The sequence below is a fragment of the Emys orbicularis genome, chromosome 24 (genome assembly GCF_028017835.1).
Source record: "Emys orbicularis isolate rEmyOrb1 chromosome 24, rEmyOrb1.hap1, whole genome shotgun sequence".
In the NCBI taxonomy this organism is placed as follows: domain Eukaryota; kingdom Metazoa; phylum Chordata; order Testudines; family Emydidae; genus Emys; species Emys orbicularis.
In genome coordinates this window covers 18102046-18119299 of record NC_088706.1, presented here as the reverse complement: position 1 = coordinate 18119299, position 17254 = coordinate 18102046, and the positions used below count along the sequence as shown (strand labels likewise).

General features: G+C 65.0%; 1 protein-coding gene across 1 annotated transcript; it reads left to right on the top strand.

Moving 5' to 3' along the window:
• The first annotated feature begins 182 nt into the window (after positions 1–182).
• Positions 183–16334, top strand: LAT (linker for activation of T cells). The gene is made up of 12 exons (XM_065422143.1): positions 183–224; positions 8411–8521; positions 8884–8983; positions 9249–9301; positions 11274–11337; positions 12445–12506; positions 12897–12923; positions 13172–13238; positions 14697–14782; positions 15259–15312; positions 15653–15715; positions 16276–16334. The coding sequence occupies exons 2-12, from the start codon at positions 8416–8418 to the stop codon at positions 16332–16334; spliced, it is 741 nt and encodes a 246-aa protein (XP_065278215.1). The 5' UTR covers positions 183–224; positions 8411–8415.
• The last annotated feature ends 920 nt before the right edge of the window (positions 16335–17254 follow it).

Genomic DNA, 17254 nt, shown 5'->3' with positions numbered 1-17254 from the left:
CTCTGCTCCTTGGTGAGCCACTTGCCCCCTTGCACAAGAGCGTGAGCCCTCGTGCCCCTGTGGGGGGGGCCCTCCGAACCTCGCACACCTGCCGCTCACTCAGCGCTACGACTTCCTGCCGGGAGCTCATTGCCCGCCACAGCTTCCTGCCGGGGGGAGAGCGCGAGCAGCGCGGCGTGGGTGGCAGCGCCGGAGGAGCCAGCGCCGGACGCGCCACGGCCCAGGTAGGTGCCGGCCCCCCCCCCCCACCCGGCTGCAGCCACAGGAAGCCGGACGTGGCGTCTGTCCCCCGGGGCTGGCCAGATGCACGGACGCTCCCCTCCGCCCCCAGCTGCTAGCATCAGCCTGCCATCTGGGTGACCCTATTGTGCGCTGGATTCGGGGCTGGGGCCCTCTCGGGGGCCGGGCGAGGGCCCTGGACTGGGGGGTCTCCAGCCTGTCCTGTGGGGCTGAGCCAGACTCTGCTTGGCCCCCTGCCTGTGAAATCCCCCCCCTTCTCCTGGGGGGAGTGGGAGTGGGGGGCCTCTCAGCTCCCCCAAATCTCCAGTGCCTGGCCCAGACCCACGGCGCTATTCCCTGGACCCCGCGCGGCCACTCCCGGAGACGGGGGGCTGTGGCCCTCCAGCCAGGGCTTGTGCCTGTGACCCCTGCAGGGACGGAGGTGGGGGCGAGGCTCAGTGGGGGCCTTGGGCGCTGGCCGGAGACGGGGCCTGGACCAGGCATCTCCCCTCTGGGGCCCGCTGGGGTTCGCAGATGAGGTCACGAAGGGGCCAGTGGTGACCCTAGGGGGCTGCCCGGAGCAGATGTCGCCGTGGGGCATGGTGGGGCTGGGCACTGGGGGGCAGCGTCTCCAGGGTGTGCCGCGCCCCCCGATACCATCTCGGCTTTTCCTGTTTTGCTGCCTCGAGCGCGAGCTCCATCCGCGGGGCGTTGGTGCGGGCACAGCGTCCCCCTCAGGCCGGGACGGGCAGCGCGAGCATGCGGCCAGGGCCCACGCGGAGCCGGCTGGTCACTCAACTGCGCCGTGGGGCTGGGGGCCCTCAACCCCAACCCACCGTTAGCCCTGGGCTCCCCTGCTGCTCCCCCACCTATCCGGTGTCCCTCAACCCTGACCCACAACCCCCATTAGCCCTGGGCTCCCCCACTGCTCCCCCCACTTCTCCAGTACCCCTCAACCCCGATCCACAGCCCTTGTTAGCCCTGGCCTCCCCCCTGCCCCCCACCTCTCCAGTACCCCTCAACCCTGACCCACACCCCCATTAGCCCTGGGCTCCCCCACTGCTCCCCCTACTTCTCCAGTACCCCTCAACCCCGATCCACAGCCCTCGTTAGCCCTGGCCTCCCCCACTGCTCCCCCCCACCTCTCCAGTATCCCTCAACCCCGATCCACAGCCCTCGTTAGCCCTGGGCTCCCCCCACACCTCTCCACTGCCCCTGAACCCCGACCCACAGCCCCTGTTAGCCCTGGGCTCCCCCCTGCCCCCCACCTCTCCAGTACCCCTCAACCCTGACCCACACCCCCATTAGTCCTGAGCTCCTCCGCTGCCCCCCCAACTCTCCGGTGCCCCACAACCCCCATTAGCCCTGGGCTCCCCCACTCCCCCCCACCTCTCCACTGCCCCTCAACCCTGACCCACAGCCCCCGTTCGCCCTGGGCTCCCCCACTGCTCCCCCCCCACCTCTCCAGTACCCCTCAACCCTGATCCACAGCCCTCATTAGCCCTGGGCTCCCCCCACACCTCTCCACTGCCCCTCAACCCCGACCAACAGCCCCTGTTAGCCCTGGGCTCCCCCCTGCCCCCCACCTCTCCAGTACCCCTCAACCCTGACCCACACCCCCATTAACCCTGAGCTCCGCTGCCCCCCCCACCTCTCCGGTGCCCCTCAACCCCGACCCACAACCCCCATTAGCCCTGGGCTCCCCCACTGCTCCCCCCCACCTCTCCAGTACCCCTCAACCCTGATCCACAGCCCTCGTTAGCCCTGGGCTCCCCCCACACCTCTCCACTGCCCCTGAACCCCGACCCACAGCCCCTGTTAGCCCTGGGCTCCCCCCTGCCCCCACGTCTTCAGTACCCCTCAACCCTGACCCACACCCCCATTAGCCCTGGGCTCCTCTGCTGCCCCCCACCTCTCCGGTGCCCCTCAACCCCGACCCACAACCCCCATTAGCCCTGGGCTCCCCCACTTCCCCCCCACCTCTCCACTGCCCCTCAACCCCGACCCACAGCCCCTGTTAGCCCTGGGCTCCCCCCTGCCCCCCCACCTCTCCAGTACCCCTCAACCCTGAGCCACAGCCCCCATTAGCCCTGGGCTCCCCTACTGCCCCCCCTCCAGTGCCCCTCAACCCCGACCCACAGCCCCCGTTAGCCCTGTGCTCCCCCACTTCCCCCCCACCTCTCCAGTGACCCCGTCAGCCCTGGGCTCCCCACCCTACTCCTGCTGGTGCCCCTGAATCCTGACCTTGATGAGGGTCCCCCCCATCTTGTTCTCCAGCTCCCCTACCCCCCCCCCAGGTTCCTCTCGAGTGAGTTCCCAAGCGCTGCCGGTTTCCGCCCCTAACCGACCCGGTGGTTTGTGGTCGCCCCTTGGCCACGCTCCAGGGCTCAGGCTGCCCGGCCAGGGCCTGTTTGCAGGAGCGGCACTGGCAGGGGCTGGCCTGGATGGGGGCCTGCCGGGGAGACGTGTCCAGCCCTGTGTGGGGCTGTGCCCCTCTGACGCATGGGGACTGGGACAGGCGCAGGATGGGGGTCGTGACTGGGAGCCAGGACTCCGGGTTCTGTCGTGGTTCGGGGGTGGGGGGTCTAGTGGGTAGAGTAGGAGGGGCTGGGGGTCAGGACTCCTGGGTTCTCTCCCCAGCTCTGGGAGGGGACTGGGGACTGGTGGGTTAGAGCAGGGGGGGCTGGGAGCCAGGACTCCTGGGTTCTCTCCCCTGCTCTGGGAGGGGAGTGGGGGGGGGCCTGGGAACCAGGACTCCTGGGTTCTTTCCCCGGCTCTGGGAGGGGAGTGGGGGCTGGTGGGTTAGAGCAGGGGGGGCTGGGAGCCAGGACTCCTGGGTTCTCTCCCTAGCTCTGGGAGGGGATTGGGGCCCGGCTGGGAGCCAGGACTCCTGGGTTCTATCTGTGTGACTTGGGGCTGGTCCCTGCCCCCAGCGGAGCGTCAGTTTCCTTTCTCACCCTTTGTGTGTTTGGGCTGCGAGCGCTGTGGGGCTGGGACTGTCTCTTCCTCTGTGTCTGGGCAGCACCTGAACTCATGGGCCTTTGATCTGGGCAGTGGGGGAGGAGCGACTGGGCAGAGCCCAGGGAGTTTGGGTAGGTCCTACTATAATGAGGGACAATAAGAGAGGTGTGACTCTGGCGTGTGTGGGGATGGTGCAGATGGCTGGGGCAGCGGGAGCCTGGCGCACCACGGGGTCTCTGGCGCAGGGGCCTGGCCTGCGTGTGAGCTGGGCCCCGCTGCGGCTGCTTTGCCGGGAGCTTGGTGCAGGCCCCAGCCGAGGCTCCCCGGGGGCGGCAGCTGCAGCGAGAGCCGGGCGCCGCTGGGGTGGAAACCGCAGCTGCAGAGACGGAGCCGAGCGGCGCCTGAGCCAGCAGCCCCGCTCCCTCCACCCACCTGCTGCAGCAGCAGATCCGGCCTCCCCCACCCCGGTGACTCAGCCTCGCCCCCCCCAGGAACCGGCAGGATCCGGTCCCACCATCAGCCAAGCCTGGGACCCGGCGCGCTGGGCGCTGCACAGACCCCGCGAGAGACGGGCTCAGCGATGCCAGGCTCAAGGGCCGAGGGCCTGGTGCAGATCACACAGCCGGGCAGCAGCAGAGCCAGGGATGGAACCCAGGAGTCCTGGCTCCCAGCCCCTGCTCTAACCCACCAGCCCGCACCCCCCTCCCAGAGCCGGGGAGAGAACCCAGGAATCTGGAGAGATCCCAGGCACTGCTGCAGACTAGGGACCGAGGGGCTAGGCAGCAGTTCTGCAGAAAAGGACCTAGGGGTCACAGTGGAGGAGAAGCTGGATATGAGTTGACAGTGTGCCCTTGTTGCCAAGAAGGCTAACGGCATTTTGGGCTGTATAAGTAGGGGCATTGCCAGCAGATTGAGGGACGTGATCATTCCCCTCTGTTCGGCATTGGTGAGGCCTCATCTGGAGTATTGTGTCCAGTTTTGGGCCCCACTCTACAAGAAGGACGTGAAAAAATTGGAAAGAGTCCAGCGGAGGGCAACAAAAATGATTAGGGGGCTGGAGCACATGACTTATGAGGAGAGGCTGAGGGAACTGGGGTTGTTTAGTCTGCAGAAGAGAAGAATGAGGGGGGATTTGATAGCTGCTTTCAACTACCAGAAAGGGGGTTCCAAAGAGGATGGAGCTCGGCTGTTCTCAGTGGTGGCAGATGACAGAACAAGGAGCAAAGGTCTCAAGTTGCAGTGGGGGATGTTTAGGTTGGATATTAGGAAACACTATTTCACTGGGAGGGTGGTGAAGCACTGGAATGGGTTACCTAGGGAGGTGGTGGAATCTCCTTCCTTAGAGGTTTTTAAGGTCAAGCTTGACAAAGCCCTGGCTGGGATGATTTAGTTGGGGTTGGTCCTGCTTTGAGCAGGGGGTTGGACTAGATACCTCTTGAGGTCCCTTCCAACCCTGATCTTCTATGAGTCCTGGCTCCCAGACTCGCCCACCCTGCTCTAACCCACCAGGCCCCACTCCCCTCCCAGAGTCTGGGAGAGAACCCAGAAGTTGGGGTTCCCCGCCCCTCCCCTAAATACTAAACCCCACTGTGACGAACTGGGACTGTTCTTAAGGTGGTCTTTAAATGCTTTACTGGCTGGCTGAGAGTCATGGTAAATCGCAGGAAGCTGGGGGTGCAGGGCCTTGTGTCCCCCCACACTCTGTGACAACTGGTGGCAGCAGTGGGATCTACTGCGCCCCGTGGATGGCGCTTCCTGCAATAAGTGACTGGGGAGCAGTAAAATGAAGGGGGATCGACGGGGACCAGGTGGGCTGAAGAGTCAGAGAGAGACGGTTCAGGGGGTGATTAACCCCTGGGAGTGTGTGACCAGAGAGAAGGACTGTTGCAGTAACAGGGTCCCCCGGGGAGTCGCAGCGAGCGGTCCCGGGGCGGAGGAGTCTGCAGCTCGACCCTGGCAGAGAGGAGGTGACCTGAAGAGGGGCTGGCACACTAGGGGTCCCCCTGGAACGGTGGAAAGCGGAGAGCACAGGCCGGCGAGTGGCCAGCAGGAGGATGTATGCTAAACGCCTCAAGAGTGACCTGGTGGAGCTGTGCAGGCAGAGGGGGCTGCGCATTGGGAGGTCCACCAAAGAACAGCTCATTGCCCAGCTGGAGGAGAGGGATCGCTTGGATGAACCGAGCCCTGTGCCTGAGGGAAGCCGCCCGGCGGATGCAGCGTGGGCCCCGGGGCCTGACATGGCTGGGGGGGGGTCAGACTGCTGCCGAGGACATCCCGAGACCCTGCCTACCTATACCTAGGGGAGGGGTTGGGGGAAGCCCAGCGAATACCGAGGGCACCCCGACCCCGGCAGCCAGCAGGGGATCGTCCCGGCAGAGCTCCCTGTCCCTGGAGCAGAGGCGGCTGGAATATGAATGGAAAATGAGACGAGCTTGAGTTAAGGAAGCAAGAACTGAAGCAGAAGCGAAAAGAACGGAAAAAGCAGCGTCAGCATAAAAAGAAACAGCGTCAGCATGAGGAGAACCAGCGTCAGCATGAGCTGGAACTGGCCAGGCTGAGGAGCAGTGAGGCCCCGGCTGCGGTGAGTGAGGGGAGACCCAAGACTGCAAAGAGCTTTGATAAGTGCTTCCTGGCCCAGCGTAAGGAGGGGGAGGACATGGATACCTTCCTGACGGCCTTTGAGAATACCTGCGAGCTGCTCCAGGTTGACCCTGCAGACAGTCTCCAGTTTCTCATCCCCTCACTGGACCCCACAGCCAGGGAGGTGTACAGCCGACTGAAAGGGGCGGAGACAGGGGACTACGAACTGTTCAAAAAGGCCCTGCTCCGCGAGTTTGGGCTGACCCCTGAGATGTACCGGAAAAGGTTCCGGAGTCAGCGTAAAACCCGTGAGGTCACATACCTACAACTGGCCAACCGGGCGCAGGGGTATGCCCGCAAGTGGGCAGCTGGGGTCCAAGCTAAAGAGGACCTGCTTGATCTATTCGTACTGGAGCACGTGTATGAGCAGTGCCCATCCGACCTGAGGCGATGGTTGATGGACCAAAAGCCAGAGAACCCGCAGCACGCAGGCCAGTTGGGATAACAGGGAGGAGTCCCAAAGGAACAGGCCCGCCACAACGCAGACAGAGAGTCATCATGGGACCTCCCAAAGGGGAAACATGGCGAACCCCCTCCCAAGGGGAACACCCAGCGTCAGGGCCATCCGACCCGCTCGAGGGGACCCACGGGACATGTGCTGCTATCACTGTGGCCAGAGAGGCCACATACGGACCCACTGCCCCAAGCTCAAGGACAGACTGAGCAGACCAAACCCACAAAGGGTCAACTTGGTAAAGGCCCAGCCGGACAAGGAAAAAACGGCCCAGGCAAGAGGGGCTGACAGCTTCCCAACGGCTCAGGAGGGAGGAGTGGCCCAGGCCAGCTCCTCTGGGGGGCTGGATGCTCCGGACTCAGGGTTTTCGGTTTACAGGGTGGGCGCGGGGCTGTCCCTCCGGAGAGAGTACCTTGTTCCCCTGGAGGTGGATGGGAGGAAGGTCAATGGATACTGGGATACGGGCGCAGAGGTGACGCTGGCCCTGCCCGAGGTGGTGGCCCCAGATCGGGTGGTGCCCAACACCTACCTGACCCTGACGGGGGTGGGTGGGACCCCATTCAAGGTGCCTGTGGCGAGGGTACACCTGAAGTGGGGGCCCAAGGAGGGCCCCAAGGATGTGGGGGTACACCCGTATTTGCCCACTGAGGTGTTGATGGGGGGGGGACCTGGAGGACTGGCCCAGCAACCCCCAGGGTGCACTGGTTGTGACCCGCAGTCACAGGCCCCATAAACCTTCCCACATGCGAACTACGAGTGCCATCGAGCACCCCCGACCTAAGGGGGGGCGTAAAACTGGAGGGGCCTGGTGTAATTCTCACCAAGAAATGGGAGGGATGCGGGGGCATCCATGGGAACGGGGGTAGGTTCGAACTTCCCCGGGTCACTGGCTAAAGTGACCCCGCTCAGTTCGGTCTCGAAGGGGGGAGATGTGACGAACTGGGACTGTTCTTAATGTGGTCTGTGAATGCTGAGTGGGGAGTGTGTCTAGGATAGTCTGCATTGGGGGATGGGAGACTGGCCGAGGGAGAATACCTGAGCATGTAACGTGAGAACCCAGGAGGGGGGTTGGAGCCAGGTGACACCTCTGCCTGGGAAGCTGGACAAAGGCAGGGGGAGGAGCCAGGGGAGGCTGGGTGAGAGACGCTGGAGGGAGTTGGAGTTGTCAGGAGCTGGCTGGTGTAATGGAGGGGAGCCCAGATGGGACTCTGACCCCCCAAGGGGGCTGGGATGCCCTAGGACCCCAAAATGGACCTAACTGGGGGGGTCCTGTTGTCTGTACCTGCAAAACCTGTCTTGGACTGTGTTCCTGTCGTCTAAATAAACCTTCTGCTTTACTGGCTGGCTGAGAGTCATGGTGAATCGCAGGAAGCCGGGGGCGCAGGGCCTGGTGTCCCCCCACACTCCGTGACACCCACTCCCTGAGCTGGGAAGAGAAACCCAGGAGTCCTGGCTCCCCTCCCCTACACCCCCAGGTGCAATGGAGGCCGTCTCTCTGGCTGGGATCCCCCCCCCAACCCCCTCTCTCCCCCCAGGTGCGATGGAGGCCGTCTCTCTGGCCGGGGCCCCCCCAACCCACTCTCTCTCCCCCCAGGTGCGATGGAGGCCGTCTCTCTGGCCGGCCCCCCCCCAACCCCCTCTCTCCCCCCCCAGGTGCGATGGAGGCCGTCTCTCTGGCCGGGCCCCCCCCAACCCCCTCTCTCTCCCCCCAGGTGCGATGGAGGCCGTCTCTCTGGCTGGCGCCCCCCCAACCCACTCTCTCCCCTCCCAGGTGCGATGGAGGCCGTCTCTCTGGCCGGGCCCCCCCCAACCCCCTCTCCCCCCCCCCCCCCAGGTGCGATGGAGGCCGTCTCTCTGGCCGGGCCCCCCCCAACCCCCTCTCTCCCCCCCCCCAGGTGCGATGGAGGCCGTCTCTCTGGCCGGGCCCCCCCCAACCCCCTCTCTCCCCCCCCCCCAGGTGCGATGGAGGCCGTCTCTCTGGCCGGGCCCCCCCTAACCCCCTCTCTCCCCCCCCAGGTGCGATGGAGGCCGTCTCTCTGGCCGGGCCCCCCCCAACCCCCTCTCTCCCCCCCCCCAGGTGCGATGGAGGCCATCTCTCTGGCCAGGCCCCCCCTAACCCCCTCTCTCCCCCCCCAGGTGCGATGGAGGCCGTCTCTCTGGCCGGGGTGCTCTGGGCCTTCGTGCTGGTTCTCCCCGCGGTGCTGGCCACGGCTCTCTGCATCGGCTGCCGGGACACGGGCTCTCCTGGTAAGTCCAGCGCCCCCCCCCCCGCCCCCATCCAGCGTGGCCGGGCCTGGGGGCCTGCACATGGGCGGCCCCAGCTCCAGCCATGGGGGCAGCGTGACATTCACCCCAACGCACAAGGGGACCCAGCACCTGCCCCCCATGCCTTTCTGCCCCCCCAGGTACCCCCTTACCCCCACCCCTGCCCTCCCCAGAGCCCCCCCCACAAACACCCTGCTCCCCCCAGGGAAACTCCCACATGTTCCTCCCCCCCTGAGCCCCCCCAACATACACCCTGCTTCCCCCCAGACCCCACGCCAGCCCCCTCCCCCGTGCTGGGCTACCATGGGGGGTCCTGTCCCCTCAATCTCTCCCATCCCCCGCAGGAGCAGAGTGGGACGGACCCCCCCTGCCCCCACCCCTAATGCTGCGCCCTGCTCTCTCGCCAGCCCACGGAGCCCAGGCGGTCGGGGACTACGAGTACAAGTGAGTCCGTCTGTCCCCGTGTCTGTCTGTCGCACAGCGAGGGAGCTGCCGGGCAGGGGCTTGGGGTCCCCGGGGGAGGGACGAAGGGCGGGGCAGTGGGGTGGGGTGTTAAGGGCTGGGATTGGCCAGGGGGCAGGGGAGTCTGGGCATAGGGGGGCTCCCTTGGGGTGAGTTTGGAGGGGCAGGGGGGCTCCCTGTGGGTATCTGGCAGGTGCTGAGGGGGGACCTTGCCTGGCTCTAATGGCATCTCCTCTGCCCCCCACAGACCCCCACCTTGTGTCCCCCCCAACAGCTTCATGGTGCTGACCAGAGCCAACTGTGAGTACCCCCATGCACCCCACCCTGTACCCCTGTGACCCCTTGTATTCCTTGCACCCATCCCCTATTCCCCACCCCCACCCTGTACCCCTGTGACCCCTCGTATCCCCTGCACCCCATCCCCTATTCCCCACCCCCACCCTGTACCCCTGAGACCCCTCATATCCCCTGCACCCATCCCCTATTCCCCACCCTGTACCCCTGTGACCCCTCATCTCCCCTGCACCCCATCCCCTATTCCCCACCCCCACCCTGAACCCCTGTGACTCCTCGTATCCCCTGTACCCCATCCCCTATTCCCCACCCTGTACCCCTGTGACCCCTCGTATCCCCTGCACCCCATCCCCTATTCCCCAGTCCCACCACCACCCTGTACCCCTGTGACCCCTCGTATTCCCTGCACCCATCCCCTATTCCCCACCCCCACCCTGTACCCCTGTGACCCCTCGTATCCCCTGCACCCCATCCCCTATTCCCCACCCCCACCCTGTACCCTTGTGACCCCTCATATCCCCTGCACCCATCCCCTATTCCCCACCCCCACCCTGTACTCCTGTGATCCCTCATATCCCCTGCACCCATCCCCTATTCCCCACCCCCACCCTGTACCCCTGTGACCCCTCGTATCCCCTGCACCCCATCCCCTATTCCCCACCCCCACCCTGTACCCCTGAGACCCCTCATATCCCCTGCACCCATCCCCTATTCCCCACCCTGTACCCCTGTGACCCCTCATCTCCCCTGCACCCCATCCCCTATTCCCCACCCCCACCCTGAACCCCTGTGACCCCTCGTATCCCCTGTACCCCATCCCCTATTCCCCACCCCCACCCTGTACCCCTGTGACCCCTCGTATCCCCTGCACCCCATCCCCTATTCCCCACCCTGTACCCCTGTGACCCCTCATATCCCCTGCACCCATCCCCTATTCCCCACCCCCACCCTGTACCCCTGTGACCCTTCATATCCCCTACACCCATCCCCTATTCCCCACCCCCACCCTGTACCCCTGTGATCCCTCATATCCCCTGCACCCCATCTCCTATTCCCCACCCTGTACCCCTGTGACCCCTCGTATCCCCTGCACCCCATCCCCTATTCCCCACCCTGTACCCCTGTGACCCCTGCACCCATCCCCTATTACCCACCCTGTACCTCTGTGACCCCTCGTCTCCCCTGCACCCCATCCCCTATTCCCCACCCCCACCCTGAACCCCTGTGACCCCTCGTATCCCCTGTACCCCATCCCCTATTCCCCACCCTGTACCCCTGTGACCCCTCGTATCCCCTGCATCCCATCCCCTATTCCCCACTCCCACCCCCACCCTGTACCCCTGTGACCCCTCGTAACCCCTGTGACCCCTCGTATCCCCTGCACCCCATCCCCTATTCCCCACCCCCACCCTGTACCCCTGTGACCCCTCATATCCCCTGCACCCATCCCCTATTCCCCACCCCCACCCTGTACCCCTGTGACCCCTCATATCCCCTGCACCCATCCCCTATTCCCCACCCCCACCCTGTACCCCTGTGACCCTTCATATCCTCTACACCCATCCCCTATTCCCCACCCCCACTCTGTACCCCTGTGACCCCTCATATCCCCTGCACCCCATCTCCTATTCCCCACCCTGTACCCCTGTGACCCCTCGTATCCCCTGCACCCCATCCCCTATTCCCCACCCTGTACCCCTGTGATCCCTCGTATCCCCTGCACCCATCCCCTATTCCCCACCCCCACCCTGTACCCCTGTGACCCTTCGTATCCCCTGCACCCCATCCCCTATTCCCCACCCCCACCCTGTACCCCTGTGACCCCTCGTATCCCCTGCACCCATCCCCTATTCCCCACCCCCACCCTGTACTCCCTGCTCCCCCATCCCCGGCCCTGTGCCCCACTGCACCTCCACACCCTGAACCCCCATCTTCCCGCCCCCTGCCCCCCAGTCACGCCATTGTCCTGTCTCCCCAGATCCCTCCAGGAACCAGATCAAACAGCAACCGGTGCCGCCCGCTGAGCAGTTCCTGTCCATCCCGTGAGTACCCCAGCAACCCCCCCTTCTTGCCCTGCCCCCCACCCCCAGGACACCCCCACCCTGAGCAGTTCCTGTACATCGCTGACTTCCCCCCAATCCTTCCACCCCATGGGGCTTGCCCCCGGTCCCTGCCCAGAACCCATGGCTCCCCCAGTGCCCCATGAGTCCACCCCACAGGCCTTGGCGGCCCCAGGTCCAGTCTCTTGGGCTGGTGGGTGCCGGCCGGGCCCCACAGACACTTTTGGGGGCGGGGGGGAGCGCTGCAGTCCCCTTGCTGTGGTGTGTCAGCAGGGATAAGTCAGGGCGTGTGTTGGTGCAAGCATGTCAGAGCGTGTCAGGGCGTGTGCTGGTGTCACAGAGCCACAGGGTCGGGGCTACAGCCCCCAGCTTTGGAACAGACCCCAGGGGTCCCACTCTTCCTCCAGGGTGAGCCCCACGAGTCCCCCTGAGTCGGAGCCCGAGGGAGACGGGTCGCCCCCAGCGCCAGCTCCTGTGGGGCCAGGCAGCGGCTGCAGACACAGCCGGGCCCCTGTGGGACTGGCCGGGCACAGCCCTCGGGTAGCCCAGAGAGAAGCAGGTTAAAGCCCAGCCCGGCCCAGCCCGCTGCAGAGACCCCCTGGCTCCCGCTCTGAGCCCTGTCCGCTCCCTGGCTCCCCCCCAGCCAAGCCGCCCCCCCAGCCAACACGTACCAGCCCCGCCTGGCTCCTCTGTCCTCTGAACTCCCCGGCGGGGCACGCCTGGCTGGCTGCCTGCGGGTGTGGGGGGCGCCAGGCAATCGTTAGCAAACGTCCCGGTGATTAGATTTGCCATTGACTTCACACACGCTCCGTGGACCTGGCCCAAACCCTCACACCTGCATCGCTGGGCCTCTGCAGAGAGCACAGGGCCCTTCCCACCCGCTAGTGAACAATGCAGCGTCCAGGGAAACTGAGGCACACACCGTATTCACCCAAAATCTTACAGAAAATTCCTCTCCGTCCGGGGGTATGGTGGGCGTGTGCTCTGGATGGGGCAGGACATGTTGGGGATGGCAGGGGTGTCCGTGTGCTGGCTGGGGGAGCTCAGGCCTGGCCTGCCCCTCCTAATCCAGCCCCCCATCCATTTCAGGCGATCCCCACAGGCGCCCCAGAGCCGCCAAGTCTCCTTCACCAGGACAGAGACCGACAACGGTGAGTGGGGGGGGTGAGAGAAATGGGGACGTGCAGACAGAAACACGGGGAGACAGACAGGGGGATGGACAGACGGCTGGGGGGGATGGACGAGATAGTCGTGATGGACAGACAGACAGACAGGGGGACGGGCAAATGGGGACTGGATGGACGGTTCGGGGGATGGGCAGACGGCTGGGGGGACGGGCAGATGGGATAGCAGTGATGGACAGACAGACGGACGGGGGGACAGGGGGATGGGGGATGGACGGCCGGGATATCAGTGATGGACAGACAGACGGATGGGGAGGATGGAGGAGGGGGGAGTGACAGGCAAAGATATGGGGAGGGGGAGGAGGGGTCGTTGGTCTTTGGGGGTGACTGACACCTTTTTCTCCCCTCCCCCTCTAGACAGCGTCCCCAGCTACGAGAACGAGGGTGAGTCTGGACCCCTCCCCCCCCCAGGAAGCGTGGCGGGGGCAGGGGCCAGTGTCAGAACCGCTGCCAGGTTGGGGGGCAGGACGATGCGAGGGATGGGGTGGTGGGAGGGGATGGGGTGGGCAGAGGGTGGGGCAGGAGGGGGGAGGGGTGGTGGGGGGCAGGCAGGAGGGGAAGGGGCAGGGAGAGAAGGGGTCAGAGCAGCCGGTGCCCCCCCATGCTAACCCCCCCCCGTGTCTCGGTTGCAGAGCGACCCCGTGGGGACGACGACGACGACAACGACTATAACAACGAGATCTACACCCCCGGCTACGTGTACGGGCTGTGGGGGAGGAGCTGTTGGGGGAAGATGGGCAGGGAGATGAGAGGGGGGAGACGGACTGGGGGGGGGGAGATGGGCCGGGGAGGCCTGGGGGGACAGCCCATGGGGTGGCAGGACTGGGCGTGACACTGGGTCCAAGCCTGGGGGGTCAAAGGTCATGGATGGGAGTTGTGACAGGTTGCCCCCCCTTCCGGGGGGCCACCTGATGTACTGGGGTCCCACTGAGCCCCCCGGTTCCACCCGCCTGGGCTCCCTCACCCTGCCCTGCTGAGCCAGGCCCTCAAGCCGCCTCCAGCCCACACACAGATAGGGCCAGACACAGACACGGAGATTGCCCAGCACTCAAGGGCAAACCCCCTCTGAAGAGTAACCCCCAAATTGTATCGTCTGGCGCTGCCCAGAGACCTGCAGAGCGCAAGCTCCTGAAATCCGCCCCCTCTTCAGTGTGGAGGAAGATCTGCGCAGCTTTCTGCCCCCCAGCTATGAATCCCACAAACTGGTTTAGAGAAAACAAAAACAAGTTTATTAACCACAAAGGATAGATGTGAAGTGATTATAAGGGATAGCAAACAGATCAAGGCAGATTACCTTAGTAAAACCGCAAACTGAGCTTAACACACGAGATAGGTGGGATATAAATTAGTAAATTCTCACCCTGAGTGATAAACAGCCTGGCAGACTCTTAAGGCACAAGCTGCCTTGGCTTTCCCAGGTTTTCATTCACAGGCTAAAGAGCGTTCTAGCCTGGGCCCATCACTTCCCACAGTTCAGTCCTTGCCCCTCAGGCGTTTCCAGGTGTGTCGTTGTGGGGGGGGTGAGGTCCCCCCAGGATGTCATTTCCCCCTTTTCTATCTTCTCCCCACTTGCTGGAAAGCTCTTTTGCTGTGGCCTGGGTCAGACAGTCCCCATTGTGTGGTGCTATCCCTGAGAGGTTTTTAAGGCCCGGCTTGACAAAGCCCTGGCTGGGATGATTTAGTTGGGGTTGGTCCTGCTTTGAGCAAGGGGTTGGACTAGATGACCTCCTGAGGTCCCTTCCAGCCCTGATATTCTGTGATTCTATTGTGCGCAGTTCCTGGGGTGATCCTTGTGCTTGTGCATTTCCTCAACAAGCCATTAATGTTGTTGTACCTGAAAGACTGCTTGTGGGTGTTCTCAACCTCACAATGTGTTTCAGTAACACATACACAGCCAAACTTCATAACTTCACATACGACGATAGCACATACAATCTAACGAAATATTAATATCTAGCAGATCAGGACTTTTAGAATGACACCTCACAAGGCAGACTTTGTACAAACCTACCCTAGTGACATGACAGTGGTGAATATGGGGGTGTCAGGGTGTCACAGGGGTTATTGCTATGGGGGGGGTCGGGGCAGGGTCAGAGGCAGGAGTGTGGTGCATGCTCTGGCTGGCCAGTCTCACCCTTCCCATTCCACCCCCTACAGTGAGGTGCTTCCCGACAGCGTCACTGAGACGTCCCCCACGGAGCTGGTCACCTCGGGGCCAGAGCTCAGGGACAGCGCGTCCTCAGGTGAGTCGGGGCCACCGCCCAGCCCACCCATCTCCCACAGGGCCGGAGCAGAGACCCCGCAGAGGGCCACTCTGGGTACCTGTCCCCCAGCCTTGGCTTGGGCCCATACTGTCCCGGGACCGTTTTTGAGTGGATCTAGTGTCAGGCAGTTCCACTGTCCCCTGCAATCAGCATTAACCACTCTCTGCCCCCTGGCATTGCGCTGGAGGGGGGAAACAGCCAACTGACCCCTTGTTGCCCTGGTCACTATCTCATCCCTCGCGCCCCATTTGGGTGTGTCCCCGGCCCCCAGTCACCCAGCTGTATTGGGATCCAGGTGTAATCTATAGGGAGAGGGGCGACCCGAACATCTCTGGGTGGGTCCCGGATTGGAGCCTGGGGGGTGGGGCCTGGGGGGTTCCCAGGTCCCTGCTGTGGGGAGAAGTTGGAGGGCAGGCCCTCCCCCCTCACTGACCCCTTCTCTCGCTCTCTGGCAGTGGGAATGGGGGATGAGTACGAGAACATGCCGGAGGCCCAGAGGGAGTCGCTGGGTGAGTGCGGGACCCCCAGCCCCGTCTGTCTGTCCGTGCCTGGCCCAGCTCAGGGAGGGGGGATCCTGGAACTGGGGCTGACGGGGGGAAGAGAGCGATTCCCGGGCAGGGCCCATGGGGAGGAGCAGCAGGGGAGGGGTTGGGGGGAGGAGATGAGACTGAACCCCCCCCCCCGGGATCCCCAGGGGCCGGGTCGGGATCCCAGTGCATGGGGGGGGGTAGTGGGGACTGAACCCCCCAGGGGCCAGTGCACGGGGATCCCCTGGAGCAGTTCCTCCATCCCCAGTCGGGGGTCCCCCTGCACCCCCCGTGGCTCACTGCCCCCGATCGCTCCCCACAGCTGACAGCCTGGAGTACGTCAACATGCCAGAGCCTGTATCCGGCCTCCCTGACGCCCACTACGGTGAGTGTGTTTGGGGGGGTACCTGCCCCTCCCCCGCTATCATGAGTGGGGGGGTCCCCAAGCCTGGGGGACCCGTCCTCCCAGGAACCCACCTCGCTGGGGACCCAGGAACCTCCTTACAAGCCAGGTGTATGAGTAGCACCCAAGGGGGCTGGGCTGTGGGGAGGCCCCGTGTGTGGGGCAGTTCTGAGGAGCCCTGAGGGTGGGGCCTGGGAGGATTGTGAGGAGCCTGGGGGGAGTTCTGGGGAGCACGGGGGGGGGGGGGGGCTGGAGCAGTTCTGGGACAGCCCCGTGGGGAGGGCCGGGGGGCCGGTTCTGGGAAAGCCCCGGGGGGCCGAAGGGGTTCTGGGGAGCCCCAAGGGTGGGGTTTGGGGGGGTTTCTGGGACAGCCCCATGGGGAGGGCCGGGGGGCCGGTTCTGGGAAAGCCCCGGGGGGCCGAAGGGGTTCTGGGGAGCCCCAAGGGTGGGGTTTGGGGGGGTTTCTGGGACAGCCTCGTGGAGAGGGCCGGGGGGGCGGTTCTGGGGAAGCCCCGTCTCACCCCCTCCGGCTCCTGTCACAGGCGCCAGCGACCGGGAGAGCGAGGACGACGGGCCCGACTACGAGAACCTGCACCGCTGAGCGCGAGGTACTGATGCCCCCGGCCCCCCCACACACACCTGCCCTGCCCCGCCCCGCCCCCCCCACGCCTTCCCTGCCCCGGCCCCCCCACGCCTGCCCTGCCCCACCTCCGCCCTGTGCCCTGCACCCCAAACCCTGACCCTTCTCCACCCTCACCAGCACTCCCAGGGCCACCTGCTCGGGCTGCACCACGTGGGAGCCTCCACAAAGGACTCTGGGAGGGGAAGAGCCCCCCCCACCTCCCGCCCCCCCATGGCTGTGGTAGCAGTCGTCCCGTGCAGGAGGGGCTGGGTCCCCATTTGTCTCTCCACCCTGGGTCCCCGTTACCCTGGACTGCCTGGGTCCCCCCAGCGCAGGGGCCCAGGTCGGGCCCGTTCCCCCCCATGACCCCCCGACTCTCTGTTGCAGGCAGACCCCCAGCTCTGGAGAGCGACACCCCCGCCCCCCTGCGGGGAACCCGCCTTCGAGGAGCGAACCAACAGCTGGATGAGCCCCGAGGAGCCTTGCCACAGGGGGGCCTGAGAAACCCCCCCTGCTGGCCCCACCCCTGCACCCCACATCCTGAGAAACCACCTGTGAAAGCCCCACGTGGGGGCTCCTTCTGCCACCTGAGATCCCCCCCCGGGCTCCCCTCCCCCCAGCCACCATCGTTAATTTATTGCCCTTCCCCCAATCAATGCTGGTTCTGCACCTTTTCTGACATAGCCTGAGAATTTCCCAGCATCCTTTAAGGTCTCCCCCCCCCCCACATGTCTCCCACCCCTGGGGGGCAGCCTGGGCCCCCAGATACCACGGGGGGCGTGGTCACTGGGCCGCACAGGGAGCCCCCCACCCTCTGCTGCGCTGAGCGACCCTAGCGCGTCCCGTCGCTGAATAAAGCCGTAGGTGCCGCCTGTGTCCGTCTGTCCCAGGGCCTGTCT